The sequence below is a fragment of the Serinus canaria genome, chromosome 18 (genome assembly GCF_022539315.1).
Source record: "Serinus canaria isolate serCan28SL12 chromosome 18, serCan2020, whole genome shotgun sequence".
NCBI classification, from domain to species: Eukaryota; Metazoa; Chordata; class Aves; order Passeriformes; family Fringillidae; genus Serinus; species Serinus canaria.
Window position 1 is genome coordinate 8,534,122 of NC_066331.1, and position 13,655 is coordinate 8,547,776.

At 48.3% G+C, this 13,655-nt stretch overlaps 2 protein-coding genes across 2 annotated transcripts in view; one reads left to right on the forward strand and one right to left on the reverse strand.

Annotated features, from left to right (window-relative positions):
* Window positions 1-3,515, reverse strand: part of OGFOD3 (2-oxoglutarate and iron dependent oxygenase domain containing 3) — a 32,795-nt gene extending 29,280 nt beyond the window's left edge. Inside the window, exons 1-2 of the mRNA XM_009094615.4 lie at window positions 3,405-3,515; window positions 2,598-2,941 (exon numbers count right to left, since the gene is read on the reverse strand). Coding sequence (XP_009092863.2) covers window positions 2,598-2,941; window positions 3,405-3,487 — 427 coding nt within the window. The 5' untranslated portion in view covers window positions 3,488-3,515. The remainder of the gene's footprint in view (window positions 1-2,597; window positions 2,942-3,404) is intronic.
* A 26-nt stretch (window positions 3,516-3,541) lies between these two features.
* HEXD (hexosaminidase D) lies at window positions 3,542-13,414 on the forward strand. Its single transcript, XM_018919153.3, has 12 exons — window positions 3,542-3,832; window positions 4,224-4,333; window positions 4,421-4,508; window positions 5,237-5,401; window positions 6,465-6,648; window positions 7,945-8,016; window positions 8,761-8,956; window positions 9,596-9,678; window positions 10,463-10,541; window positions 10,619-10,720; window positions 11,227-11,316; window positions 12,150-13,414. Exons 1-12 carry the CDS (start codon window positions 3,767-3,769, stop codon window positions 12,316-12,318), a joined length of 1,404 nt encoding a protein of 467 aa, XP_018774698.1. The 5' UTR covers window positions 3,542-3,766; the 3' UTR covers window positions 12,319-13,414.
* Window positions 13,415-13,655: the final 241 nt, after the last annotated feature.

Below are 13,655 nucleotides of genomic sequence, written 5' to 3' on the forward strand. Positions count from 1 at the left end.
CAGGCAGTGCTAAGGGAATAAATCCTGCTCTGACACCAGCTACCAAATCACTTGAAGCAAACTGGAAGCTCAGTTGCACCAAGTTCAGCTGGAAGCAGGGACAGGTGCATAAATAAAAAGCTCATTTTAGCTGTGGAAACTTCACAGCTGAGCATCAGACACTGAGTGGTGACAGGAATGTGCCTCCTCCTGACACAGAGCCCACAGCTGAGGGTGCCAAGCCAGGCTAAAGACTGAGAATGAAGAGCTATTGAGTGACAGAAACCTATTTCCAAGTGCCTAAAGCTGCTGAGCTGATCCATAATTCCCATTTTCTGCCTGGCTCTGCTGTGGGGAACACACAACATTCCTCCACAGCTCATCACCACCCTCTCGTGGGAAAATTATCACCGCTCAGCTTTAATTAACCAATTAACAGCTGGATCCTCAAAAGCATGGTCACAACATAGATAAAATTAAATTAAAAAAAAAAATTTAAAAACCAAAAAACTCCATAAATAAAAACCCAAATCAATCACAGAACTTAAGAAGCAGCACCAAGCAAACACTTAACTAGAAAGGTGAGTTAATTATCCCCATACAAAGCCAAGAGGTGAGACCTCACCCTGCAGTCAGCACTTGCTGCTGCCCCCCACACAGCCCCAAAAATAAAGAATTAATTCATTCCTGGAGAGATGTGCTTCAAGTTCCTGCCTTCCTTACAGTGAAAAGAATAGCATGAAAAAGAAGGAATAGAAAGAAAACAATGAAAAGCATAACTGGTGGGATGGTCCAGACCACAAGCTCAAAAAATTGCTCTTGCAAACCTGGGAAGGGAAGAGTAAAGTTTTGTTGGTTTGGGAGATTTCTTTTGGTAAGCAAACACTGCAGCAGCAGAATCCAGAGACTTTTAGCCCCAGTTCAATTATAACCAAATCACCAGCTGCAGTTTTCTCTGGCCTTGCACCACACAAATTCGCCCAGCAGCAGTTTCCCCTTACAGTTACTATGAAAAATTAACACAGAACATGTTCTCATGTCAAAAAAAAAATTTACCTTACCAACACAGTTTTGTTTTTGTTTTTTTTTTGTTGGTAGCTTCCTGACATCAGTTTTCTTGGCCTAAATAACATTTGGGATGAATCCTCAAAAAAAAAGATGCTACAGTAGCAGCACTGAGGAAAAACTATATGACCTCAGACTCCATATGAATTTTGTTTTATGTTCCAAGTCTTTTTGACCAACAGCACCAGGACCAGCCATCTAAAGAACATGGGACTGGCAATTTGTCAAACATTTTCTATCAGAACTGGCACAGGAGAAAGTTTAAAAATTGCAGAATCACAGAAGAGCCTGGGAAAGGACCTCCAAAGATTATCTGGTTCAGCTTTTTGTGGTGCAGAGAGCCTGGATAAGACTATCCAGCACAGTGCCCAGTCCCACCCTGGAATCCCTCAGCCAGAGGGGTGCACAGCCCCCCTGGGGAGGTTGTTCCAGTGACTGAGTGTTCTCTCTGTAAATTTCTTTTATATCAAGATGAAATCTTCCCAGTGCAACCTGCACCCACTGTGCCTTGTCTTCTCTGTGCTGCTCCTTACAAAGACAGAGCTTCTGTCCTCTATAGCTTCTCTTCAAGAACTGGAATGATGGGATGTGTTCTCCCTGAGCCTTCTCCAGAGAAAGGAGACCCAGCTCCCTGAGGTTTCCTTATGGGATGGGTTCTCCAGCCCTCTGATCACCTTTGCTCTTCCTCAGCTCACAGCAGCTTCTTCCATCCTCCAGCATTGTGTCAGCATTTTCTCAGCCACATCATGAAGCAGATACAATCACCAATTTGGCTAAAACCTGACTCAGAAGTTTTTAGGTTGGGGTTTTGTTTTTTGGATTCAACAGCTTATCAGCCAACACACAGCCAGACATACTGACAAAAGCCAAGAGGAGAGCTGCTCTCTGCAGCTGTACCAACTGAAAATGCTCATTACACCACACTCTGCAAATCTGAAAGAACATCAGCACTGCTCATCCATGGAAGCTGCAAGTCAAACTCTCACTGCTCTTTGTCAGAGAAGATTAAAATCTTCCATATCTCTTGAAGAACCAACCTCAACACTTCAAAGAAATAAGGGCCAGGGGGAACAGATACCAATTTGACAGAAAACTGGCTCAGCAGAAAGACATAAAAACAGAAAAGTGCTCTGCAGGCACCCCCCAAAGCCACTGGCAGACACAGATCTCAGAATAAGTGTCAAAAGCTGGCACTTGTGCAGTCACCACAAGCTGGTGACACAGTATCCTCCATCAGTGTCACTCCATACCCTGAATGGTCCTGAGCAGCAGCAAACTCACTCAGGAACCAAGAGAGTATGGAAACAAACCAGAAACAGAGTTAGCAGAAGGATTATTTCATAGAGCCCTTGCAAAGCACGTTCAGAAGGGAAGAAAACCTCTCAGAATCGACTTGTGGGCTAGTCCGAGGGGCACGAACGTTTGGGGCTTTAGGCAAGAGACGGTGCCCAGGAGATCGCTGCAAACACGGGAATTCTGCAGCCCAAGTTTGGTGCCCGGGCAGCGGCCAAGCTGCTCCTGGCCCCCGAGCACGGGCAGCTCAGCCCAGGTACCTGCAAAGCGCTTGTGGCTCTCGTAGTCCGCCGAGCAGGGCACCTCCACGAACTTGTCCTGCAGGGTGTCGCTGCGATGGGCCAGCACCTCGGTGACCCCCTCTGCGGGGATTGCACCCTCGGGGACCCCATCTCCGGGGACTGCACCCTCGGGGACCCCATCTCCGGGGATTGCACCCTCGGGGACCCCATCTCCGGGGATTGCACCCTCGGGGACCCCATCCTGGCTGCGGAAGCGGCTCCAGACCACGAGGCCGCCGCAGGCCGCGGCGGAGAGGAGGAGGAGAAACGCTGCCTTCAGCCACCTTCCCCGGGGATCCTGCTGCAATCTGCCCTTCCTGGCGCTGCGGAGGGAGCACAGAACGGGCCCCGTGAGCGGGGAGGGACGGGCCTGGCCGAGACCGGGGAGCCCCGGGCACTCACCCCGCGGGACCCCGGCTCGGAGCACACCACACGCGTTACAAACACACACGGTTCTCTCCCGGGACCCCGGTTCGGAGCACACCACACGCGTTACAAACACACAGAGCTCTCTCCCGGGACCCCGGTTCGGAGCACACCACACGCGTTACAAACACACACGGCTCTCTCCCGGGACCCCGGTTCGGAGCACACCACACGCGTTACAAACACACAGAGTTCTCTCCCGGGACCCCGGTTCGGAGCACACCACACGCGTTACAAGCGCTTCCCTCCCGCTCCCGGGCCCGCCACTGCGCGACCGCCTCCCCACCGGGGCACCCCCGGGAGCCGCAGCGCCGCCGGGCCTGGGGGTAAGAGGTGATGGCCAGGGCCCCGCGCTGGTACCTGCTGTGCCGGCGGACCCCGCGGCCCGGCCCCGGCCCGGCGCTGTCGGGGCCGCGGGGCAGCGCCCGCCGCTGCGGAGCCATCGCGCCTCCTCCGCCTCGAGCGATGCGCTCGGCGCGCCTCGCCTTGGCCTGCCGGCCTTCCTGACAGGGGAGCGCGCTCGGCTGCCGAGAGCGAGTGGAAGGATCCAGCCCACGGACAGGAGCGGCGGAGGGGCGGCATCGGGACAGAGGGACAAGGGGATAAGGGGACAACGGCACACCGGGACAGTCCCGGGACAGCGGGGCAGGGACACCGGGGTGCGGCCGGCCGGGGTGTGCAGGGACGCCGCGGCGACAGGCCAAAGCAATCGAGGCCAGAGCATGTGGCGGCGCCTGGTGCACCTGGACCTGAAGGGCGCCGCGCCGCGCGCGCAGTACCTGGAACAGGTGAGGGGTGAACGTGAGGGAGGTGAGGGCTGTGCCTGGGACAGGTGAGGGGTGAACCTGAGGCAGGTGAGGGGTGAGGCTGAGGGAGATGAGAGATGTGCCTGGGGCAGGTGAGGGGTGAACCTGAGGGAGGTGAGGTGTGAGGCTGAGGGACGTGAGGGTTGAGGCTGGGGTGGATGAGGGGCGAGCCTGGAGGAGGTAAGGGATGTATCTGGCACAAGTAAGGGATGTACTGGGATCAGGTGAGGGATGTACCTGGTACGGGTGAAGGATTTATTTGGCTCAGGTGAGGGATATACCTGCTGCAGGTGACAGGGGCACAGGGTGGTGGCACTGCTCCCAGCCCAGCTGCATTCCAGGTGTCGCCTTCCTCCCTCCCTCCCTCCCTCAGGTGCTGCCGCTGCTCCGCACCCTGGGTGCCACCGGGCTGCTGCTGGAATATGAGGACACCTTTCCATACACGGGGCCGCTGGAGATGCTGCAGGCCCCTCACGCCTACAGGTAGCTCTGGGTACCCCGCAGGCAGCTCTGGGTGCCCGCAGCACCCTGGGCCATGTCCAGTGGGCACTGACAGTCGTTCTCCTGCAGCCCTGAGGAGCTCCAGGCGCTGCTGAGCTGGGCACGGGCACAGGGCCTGGATGTGGTGCCACTGGTGCAGAGCTTTGGGCACATGGAGGTGAGCTGGGCGTGCTGGGCTGGGCAAGAGCTGGTGTGCTCAGCCAGCAGTGCCCGGGGAACAGCAAGGCTGGTGGGATGGGCTGGGCAGGAGCTGGTGTGCTCAGCCAGCAGTGCCTGAGGGGACAGCAAGGCTGGTGGGGTCTCAGCGTGCAGTAGGAAGAGCATTGGCAGCTGGGCAGGGAGTGAGCCTGCCCCTCTGCTCAGCCCTGGTGACATCTGGAGCGGTGGGTCCAGTTCTGGGCAGAAACCATGGCCAGGAAGTGCCACCTGGACATGAGGCAGAACTTCTTCCCTGTGCAGTGACCAGGCCCTGAGCAGGTTGGAATATCCCCAGTGAGGGAGACTCCACACCTTCTCTGGACACAACCCTGGCCCTGCTGGAGCAGGGAGGTGGGACCAGATAAGCCATTGTGCTCTCTTCCAGCCTGACCCATTCTGGGATTCTCTGCTGGAAATTTCCAGTCCAGGTCCCAGTGCTCTGGTTATCCAGCTCTGCCAGCTGCAGGATTTGACATCAGGGTCGCACTGCAGTGACCTCCCCATTTCCTTCGCCCACCCTGTAAGGTGCTTTGTGGTCAGAGACCCCCCCAGCAGCATGGAGCAGCAGCTGAGCCCCCAGACTGTCCCTGGGTTTAGCCGGACACCTGCCCTCAGAGCCCTGGGGACAGGAGGACACTGCTGTCCCCTGGTGTGGTGGCTGTCCCTGAGCTCCCGTTTCCCTTGCAGTTTGTGCTGAAGCACAGGGAGTTTGCCCATCTGCGGGAGGTGAAGGAGCTGCCCAATGCCCTGAACCCACATAAGGAGGAGTCCCTGGCGCTGGTCAAAGCCATGATTGACCAGGTCATGGCCCTGCACGAGAACCTGCAGTGGTTTCACATCGGATGTGATGAGGTGGGACTTCTCTTCAGCTGGGAATGTTTCTTTTCTTTTGAGGAATCATAGCAAGGGCTGAAGCTTCTGCATTTCAGTGGTGCCCAGGCCGTGTTTGGGTGGGATTTTGGGGACAGAAAACACCACTTGAGCCAGTGTAGAAAAGTCTTTGCCAATAAATTATTCCAGGAGCACAGGTTGTCATTTCCATAGATACAAGTGTAATATCAAAGTATTGAAAGCAGCTTCTTGAAGCTAACAGCAGTTGGGTTTAGGTCAAGTGAGTGTTTGTAATGAGATAACAATTCGAGCTGTTCATTAGGAATCCTGTAAGTTTTGTATAAGATGTGGCTCATTGTTCTGGGCAAGTTACTCAAAGTAAACCCTTCTGTGGGTTGAAAGTGTTGGGGTTTTTTTACCTTGGCAGTTTGTCTCCTTGAGAAGGAAAAAACTCAAGCTTCTCTTTCTCACAGTTTCTTAAAACCATGCTGATGGCACACAGATCCCTGGAATTCATTATGACCACTTAACTGTACTGATATTAGTTTAGCATTTTGTATCCTGTTGTATTGAAACTGGTGGGAAGGCTGGACAGGGAGCTGTTAAAAAGCAAAATACTATTTATGTAGAATAAATAAAACCTGCTCTAAACCTGCAAATTTTAATTCACTCTCTGCAAGGGACCAAAAATGCTGGGCCACCCTTGGACATGGCCCCAGGTTACTTCTAGACTCACATTTGGATGATCTTCCCCAAGATAGGAACCTCATTTTATCTACCTCAGGTCTTTGCTGGATTTGAAGTGAATAAATGTGAGAGCTACTTCTAAGGACAAAGATTCCAAAGGCAAATATGGCATAGAGATATTTTAGTTTCTGTAGGAAAATTCCCTCAAGTGCTGCATGTAATCATGGGCACAGTCTCCTGAAGACTGATGGAAATGCTTGCAGTGTTTTCAGCACTCAGAGGTGCTTTGGAATGTGCCCACTCAGTGGGTCACATCTAGAGAAAGGCTTTGAATATTGTCTACCTCACTTTGTCTATTTCTGTACAAGAAGTCAGGATGATTTGCTTGGTGTTTCAGGTCTACTACCTTGGCGAAGGAGAGGAGTCAAAGCAGTGGCTGCAGCAGCAGAACAACACTCCAGAGAAGCTGTGCTTATCCCACATCAAAGCAGTTGCCACTTGTTTGGCCTGGTCTTACCCCATGGTGACGCCCATTGTGTGGGATGACATGCTCAGGGGGATGAGTGAGGAAACACTGGCAGGTGTGTGACCAGGTTTGCACAGATAAAACAGAGGGGTTGGCAGCTGAATGCAATGAAAACAACAAATCTGGCAAGAGGTGAGGTGTGGTTTGTTTGGCTAGAGAACAGAAGCACTCAGTCCTTGGCTGCCACAGAGTCCCTGTGAGAGTTTGGGCCAGTCTGAACACTTTAGTTTTCCATCACAAAATGCTCACCCTGCAGTGGCTGCCAACAATTCTACTTTCCTTCTACATTGAAACAACAACCAGCATTAAAACACAACATTAAAACAAAACAACAACCTGTTAACATCTGTGGTCCAAGTCTAAATCTCTGTGCCTCTCAACACCTTCTGATGTTCATTGCTGCCCTTTGCAGCACCTGATCCCAAGTGGTGCAAACTCACACAGAGAAGCTGCAGCCCTGTGAGCATCTTTGTGATCATGGTGCACCTTGTGAGGACTTGGATTCTGAATTGTGGGGTAGCTCCAAGACCTTGATATCACAAGTCTTGTTTGTGGAAAAATATCAAAGCTGGAGTAGTCTGCTAAAAGCTGGAGTAGTCTGAGCACAGATGGAGTTCCAGCATTTTCAGAGCCACCTTACATGGCTGCTGTAAACAGATTTAGATGGTGCCAGGAAAGCTGTGCAGCTCATCCAACAGTGACTGACCTATTCAAGGCTTTAATAGTGGGAAATCATCCCAAAAAATGCAGGTGGGACCCATGGAGTTTCCACCAGAACAGTACAGCACTGTACTGCCATAATAACAGAATAAACAAATTAAAATGTGATGGAGTTAAAATACTGAATTTCTGTACAGTTTACTGCACTTTCTCTAGGGGTCAGTTTAACATGTTTAAAACTAGCTGAGGAGTTGATTACAAATGAGTTAAAGCTAAATTTGTATCTTCAGTTTTACTTGAAAAGCTACCTTTGGTGCAAACACAGCCCAGGCAGTCTGTAAGTGAGAGGGTAAATGTTACACTTGAATTTAGCTAAATCTCCTCTTGTGGCTCTACCAGTGGAATCCAGCTGGTACAGAGAGATGCAAGGAGCTAAGAATGAGGTGGGCTTGGGGTGAGTGGGGTCTCTGATAAACTGTCACTGCTCCTCCATGTTAATGGTTTCATCATGCCTGAGGACAGTGGCCCTGGGCATGTGGCAAACCCTGGCCAGGCTGAAAATGCCCAGGGGTGCTTCAGCTGTAAGTGACAAGCCTTAGTTGTGGTCACATGCTGCTGCACCAGTAACCTGTGCTGAGTTCTCATTTAAGCAGCTGTTCTCCATGGTTTAGAAGAGCTCTGTTCCTTTCAGAGTCCGGGGTCCCACAGCTGGTGCAGCCCATGATCTGGGACTATGCAACAGACATCAACGTAGAGGGCAAAGGTTTGTACTTCTCTGCTGAGCTGCGTAGAAGTAAAATAGCCAAAGCAAAATTCTGTCATTAAAACCTACCTTAGCTGGACACCAAAACATTCTGGTTTTGTTAAATTGTTTTTTATTGCTTTCATAGCGTAAAGAAAGCCCCCGTTTGATTTCACATCATAGTTGATATTATTTTCTTTTTCTATTTATGTTTCCCTTATGAATGACTTGCATTGTAGGCCGCTTAATTCTTTTCAGCAGAGCTTTGGAATCACTGCTAGGAGATTCAGAGGTCTTCCACAAGCACTGCTACATTAATTCTCCTTGTATTAACACCAGCAGCAGCACATAGCTCTGTATTGAACAGCTCTGCAAAAGAAGCTTCAGGGCTTCATACACCTATAGAATTCAGAGGGAAGCTCCTAAAGGCCCCTGTCAGGCATGTAACAATCATGCAAATATTCCTTTGTTGCAAGAACAATCAGCTGTCAGATGTTGTGCATGCTTGTTGCAATCTTACAGCTCTTAGCATGGTAGCAGTACAAGGGAGTGGAGTACTGTAACTGACACATGAAAATAGGACAGCCACTCAAAAGGCTGCTCAGAGAGGGTGTCCAAACCCCCATCCTTGCTGATGCTCCAAGCCTGGAAAGGCTCAGCAGCCTGTTGGACCTGGAGCTGTGCTCCCCTTCACTGCAGCCTTGCAGTCGGGGCTGGAACTGGAGGAAGCTCATCCTGTGCCTGTCCCTTTGTGTGTCCCCGCAGTGCAGCTCATAGAGAAGTACCGCAGGTGTGGCTTCTCCAAAGTGTGGTTTGCAAGTGCCTTCAAGGGAGCCACGGGAGTGAATCAGTCTCTAACCCTGATTGGGCACCACCTCAGGAACCAGCTGGAGTGGCTGCAGGTGGCCAGGAGGAGCCCTGCTGATGTCCTCGAAGGTATCGCGCTGACCGGCTGGCAGAGGTGAGGAACGGCCCCTGTGTGCCTCCAAGGGTCACAGATAAGCAAACTTCCACCCAGGAGCTCCCCAAGAGGTCCAGGGAAGCTGGGGCTTAAAAGGAACATTGCCACCCTGCAATTCTTCCTGTCACTGTTGTGCCTCACCCCCAGACTGTGAAGGGTGGTTTTCAGCTGTACAGCACTAACCAGCAGGAGCAGTGGCTTTGGGGACACTGCCAGCTGCAGATTGGGTTGGAAGGCTCAAATGGATTTTGTGCCACTTTGAACTGCTCATAGACACTGTAGTTCATGCATGGTGTATCTATCTGAATGTCTGATGGGAGCTCAAAAACTGTGAAATCACATGAGAATTTGTTAAAGTTATGAAGGAGTAAAACATTTTTATGCAGTCAGGAGTAGGGATTACCAGAGAGCTGATGTCCAGTTTCTGACCCTAACTTGCCTTGAGTAGAGAGTTTGGTTTTCATCTGTTCTTACTAGTAAAACAGGAATACTTCACATTTCAGAGATAAGTGATCTCTGACACAGAAACTGATGTTTCTAAAGCTCGTTGAATTTTAGTGATTGAAATATTAAAACTTCCCACTTGTTTAGTCTGCTCTAGCAGTAAAATGTGTAATTCATGGATGCTTTCTTACGTAGGTATGATCACTTCGCTGTTTTGTGTGAGCTTCTCCCTGTGGGAATTCCATCCCTGGCCGTGTGTCTGCAAGCCCTAAAGAATGGTACAATGACAACTTTATTCTCTCTCAGATAATGCCTAGCACAGGAGTGAAGTATCCTTGCCCTAAGATTAGCACAGGCTTGTTATATTTTGAGATGGTTTGTTGAATTGATCACAGCCTGAATTATGAACAATAAATTACAATTTGCAGTATGGGAGGAGAGAACCCTCTTGGCCTAAGCATTTAGAAATAGTCATTGTATCCTCTTCATTTATTGTGATCTAGCACACAGATGGTCAAAAACTTCATGCTTATATTAAAAAATAAATTTAAGGTGCAGAATTGCTTTTCTGAATACTGAAAAACAATAGTGATATATAAATGAACCTAATTTAGTTTTGATTTAGAACGTGCTCATGGGTAAAAGTTGTTTTGACTAATTGTTTTTCTTAAAATCGATCTAGGGGGGACATTGTCTGGTAAAATACCTCCTGTAGTTTCTGCTTTCTTTACAGGCAGTTGCCAAAAATATTTTTCTTGTTTTCTTAATAAACCCCCACAATCCACTGATTTTTAATTAAGGCACTAGAAATATTCAGCACCCTCAACAGAAAGCTCAGAGCTAGGAAGTGCTCACCTTGCACAAGACAGCTGTGTGAAAGACACTGAGCTCCTCCTCCCACCCACAAGTGTTTTTTCCTTCTTTTATTTCCATTTCACCTTTCAAAAAATTCTTCCCCAAAGGGGAACTACTAAGCCAAGGCAGAATACTCCAGAAAACCCCTCTTGTATGAACATTTTGGTTCTTTGGGCTCCTTTACTCATTTCCACTGTCTTCTACCAGGTGGCTATTCTGAAAAGATTAAAGAAAATGTGGAAAACCTCCTGGGAATGCCTAACCTGGAAATTGAAACTTTCATGAGGTAACATTCCAGCTGCAGAATTCAGGTGCTTCTCCTTGTGTGGTAAGTCCAGAAACTAACAGATCCTCTTTGGACAGCCCAAGTGTGGGGACCTTTCCTGGGAGCAGTATCCTCACCCTTGTGACACAAATTAGTTTCCACCTCAAGTCATCAGTGGATGAACTTCTCGAAAAGAACAGGTAATGAGGTTTCTGTTGATTCTGCCTGGCTGCAGGACTGTTTGAACTGTGTCATCTCAAAGTGGGGCACAACTCCAGAAAAGTGATTTAAATATCAAGCTCTGCATTTCAGGTGTCACTGACACCTCAGCAGAACATAATGTTTACATCAAAATTTAAAAAATTTTAGCAAAGTTCCTAAGTACTGTATGCTGCCTTATTTGAAGTACATAGTTCTTTCCTTAATTACATTTTACTGCTATTTAAAGTTAAAATGAAAATTTTGAATGGTGTAGTTAAAAAAGAAAGGAGCTTGAAATGAAACTTATCAGGTGATCATCTGCCAGGAACACTTTCACCAGCTAATTCCAAAGATCTATAGACTGAAATAAACTTACTCCTTAAGCATCATCTCTGTGCAGAGTTCAGCTAAAGCCTCCTCAGCAGTGACAAACAGAACTTCCTCAGCAGTGACAAACAGAACTTGCTGCTGTTTCATCACTGCTCCCACCAACATCCATTTTCAGGTATGCCACAGGCTGGTTCAGCCCCTACCACAGGAAAAAGAGGATTATTCATCCTATCATAGTGCACCACTTCCAGCCAGATGCAGTCAGGTAACACCACTTGTTTTGCACTACAGGGGAAATAAAAGTCTGAGATATTTGGGCACTCATCTACAGAGAGTTGTGAGCCTTACCTCTTTTCTAATTATCTCAGAAACATCAGTGGGAATCAGGCAAAGTATCCATAATATGTTTTTATACAACATGTTTGCATTGGAACTAGATGATCTTCACAGTTCCCTTCCAACACAAACCATCCTATGATTCTAATTTTATCTTTGCCTTCTGTTGAGTGAATTCTTTGAGAACAAGTACAAAATTGGTCTCCAAAAGCCTCTCCAGTGTCACTCCTGTACAGCCCTGCTGCACCGTAAGCAGTGGTTGGCCTTGGTGTAGGAGCTCACCCTGGGCCAGATTCCAGGCAGGGCTTGGAATAAAGCCAGGCCCTTCCCCTGTCACCATGGGCTTTCCAGAACTTGTCCTAGACATTCTGCCAATTCATGCCAAAAAGTTCATTTATAGGTGTTTTGTTTTTTTTCTGTGATGAGTATCCAACCTTATCTCCCTTTCTGATAAAACCCAGAATAAAATTCCCAACAAGTCTCTTCAGTTACACTTCAAATGTGCAGAGTGTTTTATTGAGCTCACATTTTGGTACTTTAAAAGTCTGCATGAGGAAAGTGCCAAGATTAATGGAACTTAAACAGAAACAGTATCAAGCTTTTGCCACCTGAACCAAGTCAAGTCCTTCAGGCTCTTGTAATAGAAGCTTCTTTTCCTGTAGAGTGGTTTTAAGGACAGTACTCCCTTCCAAAGGCCAGTAAGCCAACCCTCCCCTCACCCCCTGCAAATGTCATTGTTTCTTCCTTCTCACTTCTGCTCAGGCTCTTCTCCAAGTGGAATGCTGTGGCACAAGACCTGCAAGCAGCCATGGAGCAAGTTTTCCACAGGTGTGCTATAGAGGAGTGGATGGAGGAGAATGTCCACCCTCACCTACAGAGGCTGCAGGAAGTGCTGGATGATTTAGATGAAGCAATAAGAGCACAAAATTAGGGACATTTCAATTAGTCTGACTCATTCCCTGGGAAAACATGGCTGGTGAAAATCAGAAGCTTGCCCTTGAGCTGGAGTTCGTCATCTTGAGAGTGTGGTTAAACAAAAGTGACCTGAAGGCATGAAGGAATTTATTAGCATAAAACACTTCAACTTAATTTTCTTGTCTTAACACATGCTAAGCCTTAATTCACCTGCCTGTCAGTCAGTCAGGTGTGCTGCCCTTGCATAACAGAATGCAGGAGTGAGTCACAGCTCACTCTCCTACAAGGCAGGAGAAAAACCCAGGTCCTTCCAGACTCAGGATTTGTAGCAACAGACTCTTACATACCAATGACCTGGGAAAGTTCTACCCTAATATTTAGGATACTTTAAAAATGTTTGGGTCATTTTGTTCTGTACCAAAACTCCTTGACATGTCAGCTGTGCTGAGTTGTGTCCTACCATTCATTCCAGCAAGAGGGAGCTCCTGAGGCAGTGACACCCGGGCTTGGAGGGAAAATCCCTGAACACATTGGGCTGCTTCACTTTCTGCCAGAGCACCAAAGCTCAGCCCCATCCCCCCAGAAAAGCACCACCCCACTCACTGAGGCACCTGTTTGGCTGTATAAAACCTCACCACCTGCACTTCCCAGGTTTGTCCCAATTTGAGCCATGACTAAAGCTACCAAATACAAGGAAAAAAATGCTGGTTTATTCTGCTTTAATGTCAAACTTGTCATAATGGATAGAAATACGTTTGGGGACTTTTAGTGATTATCCCAATTCTCCACTACATGGAGATAGTTCCAAAGTATGGTTGTTAAGTACGTTACTTCACCATGAATATTCAAAATATTTATTTCTATGCTTCATTTATGCCTTTCTTTACATTTTTTGGGGGTCACTGGTATTGAAATTTTCTTGGAACAAAACATACAGAAAGTAAAACTACAGCATAGGACAAGCTTCAAGTGACTCAGTGAGAGCCTCAGTAACCAGGTCCACATGCAGATCTTTATCTAAAAAGAAACAATTGCTCTGTCTACCTGTCACATAGCTTGAACTAAACAAGATCTTAATTTATTTTACTTGAATAAAACCTTTGATACTCCAAGTGTTTGTAGAAGGGTGTTGCTTTTTGTGTGTGCAGCGTGTTGGTTTGGTTTAAAGGAGGGAAAATGGCAATATTCACCAACAGAGAGTTGGATCTATCAGCTTATATGGAATTAAAACCTGGACTGCTGCAGGAATGTCAGCAGGGTCACTTCTAAGCAGGTATTTGGGCTTCTTCTCTTCTGTCCTCCCCCTCATTAACTCTTTCAGTAGATCTTTCCCAGTAATAATTCAGGCAGCCA

Bases quoted from the DNA above. Each gene is read 5' to 3' on its own strand.
- HEXD (XM_018919153.3), top strand. From the start codon at position 3,767: ATGTGGCGGCGCCTGGTGCACCTGGACCTGAAGGGCGCCGCGCCGCGC. The intron at 4,509-5,236 runs GTGAGCTGGGCG...TTTCCCTTGCAG, and splicing joins AGAGCTTTGGGCACATGGAG to TTTGTGCTGAAGCACAGGGA. The intron at 11,317-12,149 runs GTAACACCACTT...ACTTCTGCTCAG, and splicing joins TTCCAGCCAGATGCAGTCAG to GCTCTTCTCCAAGTGGAATG.